The 17,832-nt window shown below is 40.4% G+C and overlaps 1 protein-coding gene across 7 annotated transcripts in view; it reads right to left on the bottom strand.

Annotated features, from left to right (window-relative positions):
* The window catches only part of LOC102443713 (cysteine-rich venom protein-like), a 90,003-nt gene that overhangs the window by 9,256 nt on the left and 62,915 nt on the right, over positions 1-17,832 (bottom strand). For all 7 annotated transcript variants that reach the window (XM_075923359.1, XM_075923357.1, XM_075923358.1 and 4 more), the window contains 3 exons: positions 2,406-2,479; positions 701-817; positions 179-266 (listed from right to left, as the gene is read on the bottom strand). In XM_075923359.1, coding sequence (XP_075779474.1) covers positions 179-266; positions 701-817; positions 2,406-2,479 — 279 coding nt within the window. The remainder of the gene's footprint in view (positions 1-178; positions 267-700; positions 818-2,405; positions 2,480-17,832) is intronic.

The following is a 17,832-nucleotide window of genomic DNA, read 5'->3' as shown; positions in this document are numbered from 1 at the left end:
ACACTAAACATCGTCCAGTCTTATTGCAGGATAGATGAATCCATACAGTCCAATGTTATAATATTTTCAGCAAAATAGTAATACCTATTTAATATGAATAGGGTAATATTTCCTGAAAAATTGTTCTTGTAATGGGTTGAATTATGAATTATTCATTTAAAACTGACAGTTTACTTACTGGTTTTCCTCCTGTTTGGGGGACTGTGGGATAAAGTACACTCATTTGCCCAAATCTTGGCATTCTCTGCAGCTTTGGTGCTCCATTCCTGGATGAAATGTGAAATACCAGATGTTTAGATGTGTATCGCTTCATACTTCATAGTGCAGAATGTAAAAGAGAACATATACTTGGAAAATGCATTTTCCATGTTTAAAATCTTTTCAACAATTCCTTGTCTTTCTTTTGGATAGCAAAGGGAGGTTAGCTCAGGAGCTGCACACCTCAGGAAGAGGCTAGGTGATTAGCTAGGTGGAGAATACATCACAGGGTAACCTGGCAGACCAGAGCTAGTGGCTCTTCTGTTCACTTCCAAAGGAGACATTATTGTTCATGAATAGTTAGACTTATCATCCCCAACCTGCTCCTTTCCCTTGATAACTCCTATAGCCTCTAACATCTTACTGGGAAAAGGATTCACATGGCATGTTTTCTGCCAGGACACATGCTCTGATCTCATTGCTTTCGCATAATGCATCTTACCATCTTCAGCATGTTGCCAGCAGTTGGCTTCACTTCTCTCCTTAGGGCATTGTGCTTGTCAACAATTTCCCTTTGTTGATCTTCATTGTCAGTAGACAGGGCAGCAAAATCAGGTGTCTAAATGAAAAAAATGCAATAGTTTTTTCCCCAGTGAATATGGGTGTGTGAGCCTAAAGTATTTTATGTACTTCTTATGTTCTTATATGTGACCCTAGGAATGCATTCCAGTTAACAAGCCTTTGCAAGCAACATTAGCTTATGAAATATTTTAAAATTAATTTAATCAGAATGAATCAATCATTAGTTACTGAATTATGGGTCAGATTCTAATGTCTTTATTCTATGTTATGTTGCACCCATCTTCTTGTGTTGTCCTGGTGAGCTCAATTTAGAATTGAGAAAGTAATATTATTATCTAAGCTTAGGATTTTGCCTAGACTGCTGGATTCTTTTAAATACTGTGTATTTAGCCAAATTCAATGCTGGTAAAGAAAGGAACAACTATGTATATTTTATTATTTATGCATTTACATTTTAGCTGCTTCTAGAAACCCCAGTCATGTATGAAGATCCCACAGTGTTAAGTACTACATGGAGATATAGCAAAGCTACTCCTAACCTTCTCCCCTCACCCCCACTCTGTTCTAAAATTTGATTTGTCAATTTCACATGCATTCATTTTTTTGATCGCATCACTAGTACATATGGTTGTGTCAATTTTCTTCCACAAATTGATCTGAGGAAGTGGGTCTGGCCCACGAAAGCTCATCACCTAATAAACCATCTTATTAGTCTTTAAAGTGCTACATAGTTCTGTCTTTTGTTTCAGCTAGACCAGACTAACACGGCTGCATCTCTATCACAATTTAATGGAGGTATGTGACTATTAAACATTTTTTTAAAATATTGCCTGAAGCTTTTATCACTTTCAAATTCTTACTCCTTTCACATGTGGGAAAATAGAATGAAACATTTCAGTTCTTTATTGCGGTATAACATTTCTTCTTTATAGTGAATGATATATGTAAGATTTGAAAATAAATTTCATTGCAACTCTCAGTTTTCCCAATTATGAACTTCTAAGATCTGTTAATATTATTTCACTTTTTCATTCAGCCTTTCTTAGCCAAAGGGTTTGAGGCCCTAATCCTAAAATTGCTTATTCATGTGTCTGACTTTAATGACATGAGTAATCTTGTTGCCATAGAGAGGACTGCTTATGTGAGTAAAGCTTCAGAGGGATACCGAGCTAGCCTGTAACAGGAAAAACTAAAAAAACAAAGAATAGCCTAGCAGCAAAGTGGGCTGTACCCACGAGAGCTCACGATACCATCTACACGTTTAAGGTGTTGCTAGATTATTTGTTGTTTTTTACGTGAGTAAAGTTAATCATGGGTGTATTTGCAGGATCTGGCCTTTAGTTTGCGTTGAACACTTGTGCTACTTTAAGGACTTGAATTGCCTCAAATGCTTCTGTTGCTTTAGGGATTTAGTGGGGTTTAAAATGTCACCATCACCCCCCAAATAGTCTAAATCAGTATGAAATGCTTTGAAATGAGTGAAGTGGAATGTTTTGAATAAGGTGAACCAATAGCTTTTTTCTTCACCAGTTTGCAAAAATATTCGATTTTTTAATTTTTTGTCCTGATTGAGGACAAGACACATTCTCAGTTTTAATGTGTTTAGAAATGTGTTCCCCACTCACCTCTTGTGCTTCCTCTCCGACGGTTCGCTGCAGCATAGCTGCCAGACCCAGGAATGCAGCGAGCAGAATCATCTCTGAAAAGAGAAAAACAACCTGCTTAGTTCTCCTTCTAGTCGCCAGCTTATCTGTATCTAAACACATTGAAGCAGAAGTGTGCTGCCATATATTGTAGTAGGGGTATGTCTAGACAACATGCCTCTGTTGCCAGAGGCATGTAAATTAGACATACCAACATAGTCAGTGAAGCGGGGATTTAAATATTCCCCGCTTCATTAGAATAAAAATGGCTGCCGCATTGTGGTGGCTCAGCTGTTTGTCAGCACGAACCAGCAGTCAAGATGGGGCTCAGTTGGCAAGGAAAGCCTTTGCTGACCGATTCTTTATACCTCGTGCAAGGAAGTTTACAGGATCAGTCGGCACAGGCTTTCCTTGCCGACCAATCCCCATCTTGACTGCCGGTTCGTGCCAGCAAACAGCTGAGCCGGCACAACGTGGCAGCCATTTTTATTCTAATGAAGCGGGGGATATTTAAATCCCTCACTTCATTGACTATGTCGGTATGTCTAATTTATATGCCTCTACCACCTGTACTCCAAACTCCTTCACTCATACTCCCAGAGCCCTGTAGTCACTCTTGATCATCTCAGTGTCACACCTTGTGGTATTATTTGTGACCCACATGGATGAGTAGCATGGGGTAGTAGTCAGAGGGCTAGATAATCCTTGACAATGCCTCTGTAACATCTCAGATATGGGAACCCTGGCAGACAGCATAGCTCCCGAGATGAAATGTCAGGGCAACAGAAGGGCGCCTCCGTCCCCCTCAGAAAAGAATGTTTCGGGACCGGCTCTATTCAATATCTTCATCAACGATTTAGATATTGGCATAGAAAGTACACTTATTATGTTTGCAGATGATACCAAGCTGGGAGAGGTTGAGACTAATCTGGAGGATAGGTATCAGAGGGGTAGCCGTGTTAGTCTGAATCTGCAAAAGCGACGAGGAGTCCTGTGGCACCTTATAGACTAACTGAAGTGTAGGAGCATAAGCTTTCGTGGGCAAAGACCCACTTCGTCAGATGCATGACATGCATCTGACGAAGTGGGTCTTTGCCCACGAAAGCTTATGCTCCTACACTTCAGTTAGTCTATAAGGTGCCACAGGACTCCTCGTCGCTTCTGGAGGATAGGGTCATAATTCAAAATGATCTGGACAAATTGGAGAAATGGTCTGAGGTAAACAGAATGAAGTTTAATAAAGACAAATGCAAAGTGCTCCACTTAGGAAGGAACCATCAGTTTCACATATAGGGTACGTCTAGACTACAGGGTTTTGTCGACAGAAGTTTTGTCGACCTGTCGACAAAGAGCATCTAGACTACATCCAGTTCTGTTGACAAAGCAAGCCGCTTTGTCGACATAACAGTGTGGATGCAAAGGACAGTGTAGATGCAATAATGCCTTCTATCGACAGAACTCTGTGGACAAAAGGCGTTATTCCTCGTAGAATGAGGTTTACATACGTCGACAAAACGGCTGAGTTTTGTCGACGTTATGTTGACATAACTCAAAGGCAGTGTGGATGCAGGTATAGTTTTGTCGACAAAAGTCCACTTTTGTCGACAAAGCCCTGTAGTCTAGACAACCCATACAGAATGGGAAGCAACTGTCTAGGAAGGAGTATGGCAGAAAGGGATCTAGAGGTTATAGTAGACCACAAGCTGAATATGAGTCAGCAATGTGATGTTGTGGCAAAAAAAGCAAACATGATTCTGGGGTGCATTAACAGGTGTGTTGTAAGCAAGACATGAGAAGTCATTCTTCCGCTCTATTCTGCGCTGGTTAGGCCTCAGTTGGAGTATTGTGTCCAGTTCTGGGCACCTCATTTCAAGAAAGATGTGGAGAAATTGGAGAGGGTCCAGAGAAGAGCAACAAGAATGATTAAAGATCTAGAGAACATGACCTGTGAAGGAAGGCTGAACGAATTGGTTTTGTTTAGTTTAGAAAAGAGAAGATTGAGGGGGGACATAATAGCAGTTTTCAGGTATCTAAAAGGGTGTCATAAGGAGGAGGGAGAAAACTTGTTAATCTTGGCCTCTGAGGATAGAACAAGAAGCAATGAGCTTAAACTGCAGCAAGGGAGGTTTAGGTTGGATATTAGGAAAAGGTTCCTAACTGTCAGGGTAGTCAAACGCTGGAATAAATTGCCCAGGGAGGTTGTGGAATCTCCATCTGTGGAGATATTTAAGAGTAGGTTAGATAAATGTCTATCAGGAATGGTCTAGACAGTATTTAGTCCTGCCATGAGGGCAGGGGACTGGACTCGATGACCTCTCGAGGTTCCTTCCAGTCCTAGTATTTTATGATTCTATGATTTTTTTTTGAAGGAATACAATTGCAGTGTGGACACAAATGAAGTTTTTTCAGAAAAATTGATGATTATCTGAAAAAACTTTGTAGTGTAGACATACCCTAAGAGCAAACTGTGTTATCTATGTAAAAAAAAATCCTTTTTCACAAACTAGTGACTGGCTTCCAAAACTTATGAAATATATGATATGTCATGTTCTGAGGTGAAATTAACCACGTAATTGAAATTGTGAATATGGTTAAATTTGCAGCTAGGACTGAGGAATCTCCCCCAAGGAAATGGCAAAAAATGTTGCTCTAAATTTTAGTAAGAAAAACTAAATATGAGTTTTGTGCATGCTCCCTGCAAACTTACAAAAAGAACTGCAGATCATATTGAAAATCAATAGGACTCATACTGATAAGTCTCTTAGATGCTTTAGAAAAGTGACATCCTGAAATGTTCAAACAAATACTTTTACTTCAGAAAATGTAGACCTAATTGATCTAAGAGTTAAACTTTTGACTCTAATCCTATAGTCAGCTGTGTAAATTGTACGTGTGAAAAATTCCATTAACTTCATTGGAATGGCCCATTGGCACCTCTGCAGGACCTCCAGCTTTTATTATTTCAGGTGTTCAGGCAGAATACCTTTTGGGTGCAATTCTGTTCCCCTCCCAATGGCTGAATCCTGAAAAGACTCAGTCTTGCCTGAATTATTCATACAAACCATACTATGTTCCTCTCTGCAAAAGTGCAATCTCTCATTCATTGTTTACTATCTCTTGAAATTGCTTTATAATTATTCCTTATTATTGTTCTTTAGATAGTTTATATGTGTGCAAGTCAGTTTATGGATATGTAAAGAGACATAATCTCTGTTCTCTGTTAGTCTACATCTACACTGCACAGTTATTTAGGAATAAGCTATTCCGGAATAATTATTCTGAAATAGCTTATTTCGAAATAGCACGTCTACACTGCTGGGAAGCCTCAAAATTAGTCTGAGGCAGGCTTTCCTAATGTAGACATACTATCTCGATTTAGAGCCCCAAGAGGAATAACTTAGAACGGCCCTGGTAAGGAGCTATTTCAAAATCGCAGCAGTGGAGCATCTGCACACGACTTATTTTGAAATAGCTATTTTGGAATAGCCGTTATGCCTCGTAGCAGAGGTTTACAGAAGTTGGAATAATTTCAAAATTATTTTGAAATAACGGAATTGCTGTGTAGATGCTTGCATATTTATTCCTCAATAACTTTGCTGTGTAGACACACCCTTAGAAAATGTCATCTAAGCGAATAATGCACACAAAGACGTACTGGAATCTATCTATCTATCTATCTATCTATCTATCTATCTATCTATCTATCTATCTATCTATCTATCCACCTCTGACAAAGCCACTTTTTATTGTTTCTTGATTCTTTCCATATTTTCTCTTCTTACTTTTGCTGATGCTCTGAATATTTTTTTAAACTGTATGATTTAATTGAAAAAAGCAAGGTATTTCTCTTAGCTCCCCAATGTTTTGAATGGCCTTCTTTGTAGCAGATTCTATTTTAAGACCTGAGATTATGGACACCACATTTTAAATAAAGGAATGCAAATGTTACCTTGCTTTTCTGGGCAGGTAGGAGAAGTCTTCTGCACCCTTCAGGAATTTGTGGAAGTGGACGGATTTCTTTGCTGTACCATAATATATATAGCTCACCTGTTTACTGAGGTGGCAAGGTGAGTCACTGCTACAGAGGCTATTATAAAACCCTAATTGGAACTGGATAGAACATTGGGTTTCCATTACTTTCTTTCAAAAAGATGTTGTATTTGATTTTTACTTCATCCTATTGCACAGAGTGCCAAGAAATCTTTGCTTTACAAGTTAATTTGACCTGAGTTTCTTATACATAATGAAATTATAATGAACAGTTACAAGTAACTTACAATGCAAAGGCTATTAACAAAATGTGTCAACACTCTGTCCCTAAGGTGTAGTGGATCTGTTATTCCTCTACACCAATAATAATGAATTTAGCTAGTCATGGGAGTAAGTGGGCATAATTGAGATGGTATAACTGAGAGAGAGAGAGAGAGAGATCATAAGTCATTGTCTCAGTATTAGAAATACAATGAACAGATTCCTCTTTACACCAGGGCCCCTTTCCACATCAGTGCAGAAGTATAAAGTTCAGAGTGGAGTAAAAAGGCCTTGGTATAAATGAGAGTATATCCTAATATAAAGTATGATGGACAAGAATTTTCCTCTCCTGTGAATATTTATGAGATTTGAAGAATATCCCATTCCTCATTGGTTAAAACTGAGAACACGGAAAACTTGTAATTAAAACAGAGGGAGAGTGACTCACTCCTGAATACCTCAGAGCTCAGTTAGGTTATGTCTACACTATGGGCTAAAGTTGAATTAAGATACACAATTGCAGCTATGTTAATTGCATAGCTGAAGTCAAAGTACCTTAACTCAGCTTTCAGCACTGTCTATACTGCAGGAAGTTGAAGGAAGAACACTCTTCCTTCGACTTCCCTTACTCCTCCTGAAATGAGAGTTACAGAAGTCAGGGTAAGATGCCTGTTATTTCAAAATCTGTGGAGATGCGTACTCTGTTATTTCAAACATGAGTTATTTTGAAATAAGTGTGCAGTGTAGCCAAAACCTTTGTGAGAACATGCTATGAGGATGTGATAGATCTGGGTTCAAGTCATTATCCCGAGACATGCACAGCATTGACTTGAATTTGACATTCCTTGTTCCAGATGTTTTACTTAACCCAGTGGGCTGTTTTAGGATCGGTAGCTCTTGAAAATATCAGTAGGAACTTTTCCTCTTGTATAATTACACATTCAGTGGCTCTGAAAGAGACTCACAACATAGACTGGTGGTTTAGACATTAGAATCCTTGGTTCAAATCAGGAAAAGCAGTGACTTAATCTGGGTTTCCTACAACCCATATTGTGAGTGCCCTGATCACCTAACTATCCATATACCGGAAACCTTCCTGGCAAAAGATTTGTCAAAACTACCCATTTCCCATGATAAGCTGTCATTTCCCAATGACAATGCCATTTAATTTTAAAATTCTGAACCTTCCATAGCCTCATGTGGGATTCAGATGCAAAATTCTTGTTAAAAAAGGGAATATGCATTTGAAATATAGAATCATAGAGTCCTAGGACTGAAAGGAACCTCGAGAGTCATCAAATCCAGTCCTCTGCCCTTTCAGCAGGACCAAGCACCGTCTAGACCAGTGTTTCCCAAACAGGGTTCCATGGAACCCTGGGGTTCCGCAGACCAACATCAGGGGATCCGCGAAAAATCGTGGAATAAATAAATAAAAATTTTGAAATACCGCGAACAATTCCAAATATCCCTCAAAAATATTGTGGGATTTCTTTTTCAGCAATTGGCAATACTGGAGTAATCTTTGTACATTACCAACTGCCTCTTTGTTTTGTTTTGGTCAGTTTGTATCGAAGGTTATATCTAGTTGTGTGTGTGTGTGTGTGTGTGTGTATATATATAAAAAACAGCTCTTTACAAATCAATTTTCTTGACAATAATTTAGCAGTAAGTGAATTGCGCTCCCCGTTGTCAATGTACTCAAAATTAATTATGGATTCCTGGTTAACACGTAAAAATAACGAGAGTGACTCAAGTTCAAGTGAAACTATTCAAACACATGAATTAAAATGTAAAATATATATAAGTACTGTGACATACTTATTGTTTGGACGTAAAATTACTGATGATGGGCTGAAGACACAATGTGTTCTCTGTTATGTATTATTATAGAAAAATTCACGAAACACCAGAAGCTAGAAATGAAACATAAGCAACACAAGAAAATGAGAAAAATAGCACAGAAATGGGAAAAATGAAGGAGTACTGTGGAAAGGAATATGTTGATCATAGTGAGCTTAAGCTAAATACGAGTCAACAGTGTAACATTGTGACAAAAAAAAACCATTCATCCTTCTGGGATGTATTAGCAGGACTGTTGTAATTTGTCCAGTTTCCTGTGCCAGTCAGTGCATGTTATATATTTGTCGGCTAAATGAAAGAATACTTTGGCACAAAATTTCTGTTCCCCATGTAGGCACTGAAAGACCTTGATCAAATCACTCTTTAGCCCTTTCTTTGATAAGCTAAACAGATTGTCCTTAGATCTTCCACCCATGAATGTTTTCAAATCCTTCAGTCATGCACATGTCCATTCTTTGAACCCTCTCCAGTTTAGCTCAGTGACATCGTCATGAAACGGGAGTGAATTCATTGTGCATTGTAGTTTTAGGGACAGAATGTGTTCTCAGATACATAGCTGTAAATCTGGAATAACACCTGCCTCCTGACATTATTCCGTATTGATAACATTCATATTGATAACATCCAGTTTCAGGTTTTGAATGGGTGTCTTTTTGTTTTTGGAGAGGAATCATAGTCTCTGTTGGTCTTTTATTACCAAATGAAAGAATTTCTAGGTTTTCCCGCATCGTTTTGAATTTTAATATTTCTTCCTGTGGCATCAGACAGAGTGGAATTCTTAGTTCTATAGCATTTGCTTAGCTGAATCCATTTCCCCTGTACTACTGTGTCCTGTGAAGTCAGTTCTGTACTATGTTGCAATCAAATAACTTGTTATCCTTGGTATCTAAATACTGTATCAAGATCAGTTCTTTCCTAATGACGTCAACCTATGAGAAACAAATAATTAATGTTTATGATAGAATCATAACTATAATGTTGCTAGCATCAACTTAACTCCTGCTCTTCCTCTGTACACCTCCACTGGATTCCCTTCCTCCCTGCAGGAAACACAAGTTGCTTGCCTTCACTTTCAAGACCCTTCATAGCCTAATCCTCACAGCGATGGGTCAGAACCCCTGGGAAGTCATGGCCGTTCCCTTCCTTCCTTTCTCTGCCAGCCTGGGCCCCCTGTTACCTGGTCTTGCTGAGTCAGGCTTTCCAGTATCCCCTTGTAAAACCCACAGACAAGGCCACACACAGCTTCAGATACAAACACTGAGAACAGCTCTGGGAAGACTAATCTTAAAGGATTTATTCTATCACTCAAGTGTTTGCCCCAACTTTGCGTTTCAAACCCAAATTTTTAGGACATTGGCTTCCTTCCTTGATGTGAAGGAAAGTATACATTCCCTCTTGCCCCTATTCGCAGTTGGAAATTACATAATCTGGGTTATATTATAAATATTCTAAATAAGTGTATTAATTATCAATAAGTATGAAAAGATGTAATTTAAATTGTTAAAGAGATAGCAAATAGAACAAAGCAAATTAGTAAGCAAATTATACAAAGCATACAATCTAAGAACTGATTGTAAATAATAAATGTTCACCCTACATACTACTTCCTAGGCATGGTGTAGTGTTCCCTGTAAGATGAGCACTTAGGCAGCTGCCCAGGAGAGATTCAAATGAGCACAGCTGATAAGTAGAGTGCTCACAGCATTCACAGCCACCAGCAAGTGTTTCTACTAGTGCCTAAGGGTACATAACAAAATTTACACTGCACATGGAAAAATTACGGGGAACATTGGGTGTCTCTTGGCCTAGGACCAACAGTATCTCTTTGGGGTGAGGAGGCAGAATAAAAGCCAAGCTGAAGACAATGACTGTTTTCCTTCCCTGCCTTATCTAGAATTTCCCTCCCCTGTGGAACAGCAGTCCAAGAAGCAGCTTAGTGTCAGGTGACCAAGTCACCTGACTCCATTGTCCATGAGTCAGTAGCAGAATGGAATTAGCCAATTCCCATCCAATTGTTCTACCTGTGTTGTTTTTCCTTTGTAGTCCCTGAAACAGTGGTGGGCAACTTGCAGCCCATGGGCCGCATATAGGCCATCGGGGTTCTGTGTATAGCTCCCCAGACATTTTGTTCATCGTTGCCCATCGCAAGGTTTCCAGATTGTGCTAGTTTCCTTTCATGATGTTTTTTTCCTGCCAGTATTACGAAAGTGACACCCATAAAGCAAGTGCACCTGCTGTGAGGTACGTGCTGATTGCACACAACACTGACTGAGAGAGCCATGTGCTCCCTCTGCAGCCAATCAAAGCACTGCTGTGGTTCAGTCGACACATGTTGCAAATTCAGTTAGCAAAAGCATCCTATCCTGGGTGACCATATTGGTTACAATAATCTTGTGACCCACTGGAATGAAGAAGGGCCACTCATGTGGCCCTCTCACTAGCCTCGGTGTCAGCCATTGGAGTGTCCTCTATTGGAGTGAACCAAAGCAGCAAATATGAAATACAGATACACAGCTAAATATGTCTCACGTCATCACCAAAATGATTATATGAATACGTATGGCATAATAATATTCAGTAAATCATTATCGTTCAAATGATACTTTACATGAGCCATCTTACATGATGTATATCTCAGTTATGCCATATTTATATCACAAGCATATTTGCATGAAGCCTGTGGAATGCCTCTGTCACACACATCCTGCCATCTCCATTTAGGTAAGGATCTCAGTCTGTATCGCCCACTCATTCAATTTTCAAACCAGTAATTTTGTAGCTGTCTCTCATGCTGTCTTTGGGAGGAACCATCTGGAAGTATCTTGGACGCTTATAAGAACATAAGCACATAAGAATGGCCATACTGGATCAGACCAAAGGTCCTTCTAGCCCAGTATCCTGTCTGCTGACAGTGGCCAGTGCCAGATGCCCCAGAAGGGGTGGACAGAAGACAATGATCAAGTAATTTGTCTCCTGCCATCCTTCTCCAGCCTTTAATAAACAGAGGCCAGGGGCACCATTCCTTACCCCCTGGCTAATAGCCTTTTATGGACCTAACTTTCATGAATTTATCTAGCTCTTTTTTAAACTCTGTTATAGTCCTAGCCTCCTCTGGCAAGGAGTTCCATAGGTTGACTGTGCGCTGTGAAAAGAATAACTTTCTTTAATTAGTTTTAAACCTGCTACACATTAATTTCATTTGGTGTCCTCTAGTTCTTATATTATGGGAACAAGTAAATAACTTTTCTTTATTCACCCTCTCCACACCAGTCATGATTTTATATACCTCTATCATATCCCCCCTCAGTCTCCTCTTTTCTAAACTGAAAAGTCCCAGTCTCTTTAGCCTCTCCTCATATGGAACCTGTTCCTAACGCCTAATCATTTTAATCGCTCTTTTCTGAACCTTGCCAAAATATCTTTTTTGAGGTGAGGAGACCACATCTGTATGCAATATTCAAGATGTGGGCGTACTATAGTTTTATATAGGGGCAGTAAGATATTCTTCGTCTTATTTTCTATCCCTTTTAAAATAATTCTTAGCATCCTATTGGCTTTTTTTGATTGCTGCTGCACACTGCATGGACGTTTTCAAGAGAACTATCCACAATAACTCCAAGATCTCTTTCCTGATTAATTGTAGCTAAATTAGCTCCCATCATATTGGATGTATAGTTGGGGTTATTTTTCCCAATGTGCATTACTTTATACTTCTCCACATTCAATTTCATTTGCTATTCTGTTGCCCAATCACTCAGTTTCCTGAGATCTTTTTGAAGTTCTTCACGATCTGCTTTGGTCTTGACTATCTTGAACAGTTTAGTATCGTCCGCAAACTTTGCCACCTCACTGTTTACCCCTTTCTCTAGATGGTTTATGAATAAGTTGAATAGTATTGGTCCTAGGACCAATCCTTGGGGAACACCACTAGTCACCCCTCTCCATTCTGAAAATTTACCATTTATTCCTACCATTTGTTTCCTGTCTTTTAACCAGTTCTCAATCTATAAAAGGATCTTCCCTCTTATCCCACGACAACCTAATGTACACAAGAGCTTTTGGTGAGGGACCTTGTCAAAGGCTTTCTGGAAATCTAAGTATGCTATATCTACTAGATCCCTCTTGTACACATGTTTGTTAACTCCTTCAAAGAACTCTAATAAATTAGTAAGACATGATTTCCCTTTACAGAAATGATGTTGGATTTTGCCCAACAAATTATGTTCTTCGATGTGTCTGACAATTTTATTCTTTACTATTGTTTCAACTAATTTTCCTAGTACTGATGTTAGACTTACTGGTTGTAATTGCCAGGGTCGCCTCTAGAACCCTTTTTAAATATTGGTGTTATGCTAGCTGTCTTCCTGTCTTGGGTACAGAAACTGATTTAAAGGATAGGTTACAATCAGTGATGCCTAGAAAAAGTGACATCAGTTAGACTGCTGTTGTGTTGAGACTAGCCCATCACAATGACCAAAACTGTCTCTTTTCATGTGCTCTTTCATTTGTCTGCCTGTGTCCACCCTTTGCCTCCTGTCTTAGAGTTGGGGTAGGGATGGCCCTTTTGTTCCGTGTTTGTCCTGCAGTTCCACAGAAGGGTACTGACTGGGACTCCCAGCTGCTACTGAAATACAAATAAATAATACAGGTTGCACCTCTATAAACTGGAACGCTCTGGTCTGGCAATATCTGTGGTTCAGAAGGACCATGGATGTTCTAGGCTTACAGAGTCCCAGCATACTGTGGGGGAGGAGGGACTGGGAGCCTGGCACGATGTGGGGGGGAGGACGGACTGGGAGCCTGGCGCGTTGTGGGGGAGGGGAGGGACTGGGAGCCTGGTGCAATGTGGGGGGGAGGGGACAGGTGGTGATGTGCAGCCCAGGTGGGCTGTGGGGGAAGAACCAAGAAGCCAAGCATACGGCTCAGATGAATTGGTGGGGAACCAGATGCTGGCACATAGCTCAGCTGGGCAGTGGAGGGAAGAGGGATACCGGGAGCCAGTGCACAGCTCAGTTAAGCTGTGGGGTGAGCCAGGAGCTGGCTCAGCTGGGCTGTGGGGCAGACAGCAGCAGCTCAGCTGTTCTGTAGGGGGAGCCAGGAAGCCCTGGTGGAGGGACAAGATGTGGGGAGGGAGAGCAATAGCAGGGAGGCCAGAAATGACCTCTCCTGGTTCCACAAAATCCCTCATCTGGGACCAGTCACATCCCAAGGGTGCTAGACAAGGGAGGTCCAACCTGTAAAAACAAATTGTGTCATGCACTGAGTGCTCAGTGATAATTGATTTTGATTAGACTCTCTGTCCTATAATGGGAGTGTGTGCCAGATAAACACTGGTATTGTTTGTATGAGCACAGAGTGCAATGTGTTGGGAGTGAGGTATTACACAGTAAGGTGGTTTCAGTGGAGTTTCTTCCTTTGAGATTTAAATACAGAGAACTTCATTCTTTCCTGGCATTCATTTTCTCCCCATTGACCTCATTTATTGGGGAGGGTAATTTTTTGTTTCTTCATCCTATCAAGAATGAGTCTCACCTGTCTCTGCCTTCCCTTGCCTGTGAATTCACCCTTCACACCCATGCTTCTCTCTTGCTATTCTGTGTCTCATCCTGCTTTGGATTCCTAGGCCCTATCTCAGGACTGGCGAAGTCAGACATCATGAAGGCAGCGTTGGGAAGGAGAGGAGCCAACTCTGAGACAGGAGCAATGATAATGATCAGAAAATGACAGAAAAAGCTCTTTGTCTTTGGCGAAGGATGGGGTTTGTAGGGGAGGACACAAGGCTTTCAGCATTCATCAGGAAAAAAAATGTAATCGGAGGGCTAAGGATATGGGACACATTATATTTTGAGACTGAGGATATGGTTACACTGTGGGGGTGGGGGGTGGGGTTCAAGAAGAAGGTATGCAAATTGCACTCACATTTGCATATCTTCTTCCATTTTTTTTCTGGAAGAGGATTTTCCGATATTTGGCTGTCTACACAGGGCCAAATGTTGGAAAAAATCCTCTTTCGGAAGCCCCTCTACACCTCGTTTTACAGAGGTGATGAAGGATGTCATGGTTCCCCTCAGCATTTTCTCAAATGAGAAATATGTTCTTGAAATGAGATGACCTCTTTCCTTCATCACCAGGGTTTCCAGAGGGGGTGATAGTGGTCTCCCAACCCTCCATCTCCAGAGATGAAGGGTTCTGATTTAGACCCTGATCTTATACCTATTCTGATTGGCACATGTTTCCCTTGTGTGTGGGTTTAAGAAGGTGAAATCTTCCCTGATTCGTAGAAGATGGTGGGAGGTGCTCTTAGAGAAGCTCACATAACACATTTCCAGAGCGGGCAAATCACATCTTTGGAACTTGTCTGAATTGTTCAAACCTGTTCTAGGGGAGTACCTATGGGCTAAACCCCACTCCGATTGGTAGAGCATGGTTGGAGGAGGTCTTAGAGGGATCACTTGCCACTCCTTGCTTCAAGTCATGTGTCAGTATCAACCTCAGAAGGAATACTTCAGGGTAATCAGATTATGGTGATAGGTTGGAGTCTAAGGATCTAGGAGCGGGATCAACATTTCATTGAGAGAAGAGCCATAAACACCATTGATATTTACTGAATTTAATATCCTAAACTGCATAAGACAACATTCAGAGATCTCAGGAAAGATGATGGCATGAGTAATGCTGAATATGCCTATAAGACATATGTCTCGGCTTGACAAAGCCCCGGTTGGATTGACTTAGTTGGGATTGGTCCTGACTTGGGCAGGGAGCTGGACTTGATGACCTCGTGAGGTCTCTTCCAGCTCTATGATTCTATGACATGTGACCCAATGAGAAAATGGGGAAAGAAGTTGAGGATTATGACAATTGTTTGCTCTCTTTGCTCAAGAACATTTCTTCAGTATAAGAAATTAATAAACCAGGGAAACACAACCGAGATGGGGCTATTATAAGATGGGTATATAACTGGTTGTATAACCATTTCCATGGTATGTCTAGACTACAGGGTTTTTTTTAAAGTGGCCTTTTTTCGAAAAAACTTCCCCTGTGTCTAGACTGCTGCAGCGTTCTTTCGAAAGTAAATCGAAAGAACGCGGCAGTTTTTTCGACCACGGAAAACCTCATTTTATGAGGAAGAACGCCTTTTTTTGAAAGTTCTCATAAAAAAAAAGGTGCTATGTAATGCAAACTGTGCTTTTTCCAGAGAGAGCATCCAGACTGCCTGGGTGCTCTCTTTTGAAAAAGCAACTTGCTTTTTCGAAAGTACTGGTTGTAGTCTAGATGCTCTTTTTCGAAAGAAGCTTGCAGTCTAGACGTAGCCCCACGGAACAGTTATCAATGATTCACAGTGAAGCTTGAGGTGGGGTTCCTCAGGCATCAGATTGGAGACTGGTTCCATTCAATATCTTCATCAATGATTTAGACAATTGCATAGAGAGTACACTTGTATAGTTTATGGTTGATACCAAGCTTGGAGGATAGGGTTATCATTCAAATGATCTGGACAAACTGGAGAATTGGTCTGAGGTAAATTGGATGAAATTCAATAATGGCAAATGCAAATTACTCCATTTAAGAAACAGCAGTCAATTGCACACATTCAGCATGGGAGATTACTGCTTAGGAAGGAGTACTGCACAAAGAAATCTAGGTGTCATAATGGATCACAAACTAAATATGAGTCAACCAACAGTATGAGCAAGTATCATTCTGGGATGTATTAACAGGTGTGTTGTAAGCATGACACTCTAAGTAATTCTTCTTCTCTACTCTGCATTGATTAGTATCTTAGATGCCTATATACAAATGCGAGAAATATGGGTAATAAGCAGGAAGAACTGGAATTGCTAACAAATAAATACAACTATGATATCATTGGTATTACAGAAACCTGGTGGGATGGGACGCACGATTGGAATGTTGGTATGGAAGGGTATGGCTTGCTCAGGAAGGACAGACAGGGAAAAAAGGGAGGAGGGGTTGCCTTGTATATTAAAAATGTACACACTTGGACTGAAGTGGAGATGAACGTAGGAGATAGTTGTGTAGAGAGTCTCTGGGTTAAGCTAAAAGAGGTAAAAAATGAGGGTGATGTCATGCTAGGAGTCCACTACAGGCCACCTAGCCAGGTGGAAGAGATGGATGAGGCCTTTTTTAAACAATTAACAAAACCTCTGACCATTTCTCTAACTTGCTAAGGTCATTTTGAATTATGTCCCTATCCTCCAAAGAAGTTGCAACCCCACCCAGTTTGGTATCATCTGCAAACTTAATAAGCGTACTCTCTATCCCAATATCTACATCATTGATGAAGATATTGAACAGTACGGGTCCCAAAACAGACCCTTGAGGAACTCCACTTGTTATCCCTTTCCAGCAGGATTTAGAACCGTTAACAACAACTCTCTGACTATGGTTATCCAGCCAATTATGCACCACCTTATTGTGGCCCTATCTAAGTTATATTTGCCTAGTTTATCAATAAGAATATCATGCAAGACCGTATCAAATGCCTTACTAAAGTCTAGGTATATGACATCCACCGCTTCTCCCTTATCCACAAGGCTCGTTATCTTATCAAAGAAAGCTATCAGATTAGTTTGGCATGACTTGTTCTTCACAAACCCATGCTGGCTATTCCCTATCACTTTATTACTTTCCAAGTGTTTGCATAGGATTTCCTTAATTACCTGCTCCATTATCTTCCCTGGGACAGACGTTAAACTGACCGGTCTGTAGTTTCCTGGGTTGTTCTTATTCCCCTTTTTATAGATGGGCACAATATTTGCCCTTTTCCAGTCTTCTGGAATCTCCCCTGTCTGCCATGATTTTTCAAAGATCATAGCTAAAGGCTCAGATACCTCCTCTATCAGCTCCTGGGATGCATTTCATGAGGACCTGGTGACTTGCTGACATCTAACTTTCCTAAGTGATTTTTAACTTGTTCTTTGTGTATCCTATCTTCTAAACTTACCCTCTCTCTGCTTGTATTCACTACGTTAGGCACACCTCCAGACTTCTTGGTGAAGACCGAAACAAAGAAGTCATTGAACTACTCTGCCATTTCCAAGTTTCCTGATACTGCTTCTCCCTCCTCACTAAGCAGTGGGCCTACCCTGTCCTTGGTCTTCCTCTTGCTTTTAATGTATTTATAAAAGATCTTCTTGTTTCCCTTTATGCCTGTAGCTAGTTTGATCTCATTTTGTGCCTTTGCCTTTCTAATCTTGCCCCTGTATTCCCGTGTTGCTTGCCTATAATCATCCTTTGTTATTTGTCCTAGTTTCCATTTTTTATAGGGCTCCTT

The sequence above is a fragment of the Pelodiscus sinensis genome, chromosome 3 (genome assembly GCF_049634645.1).
Source record: "Pelodiscus sinensis isolate JC-2024 chromosome 3, ASM4963464v1, whole genome shotgun sequence".
NCBI classification, from domain to species: Eukaryota; Metazoa; Chordata; order Testudines; family Trionychidae; genus Pelodiscus; species Pelodiscus sinensis.
The sequence above is the reverse complement of the archived record's forward strand: the minus strand, read 5'-3'. Positions and strand labels throughout refer to the sequence as shown.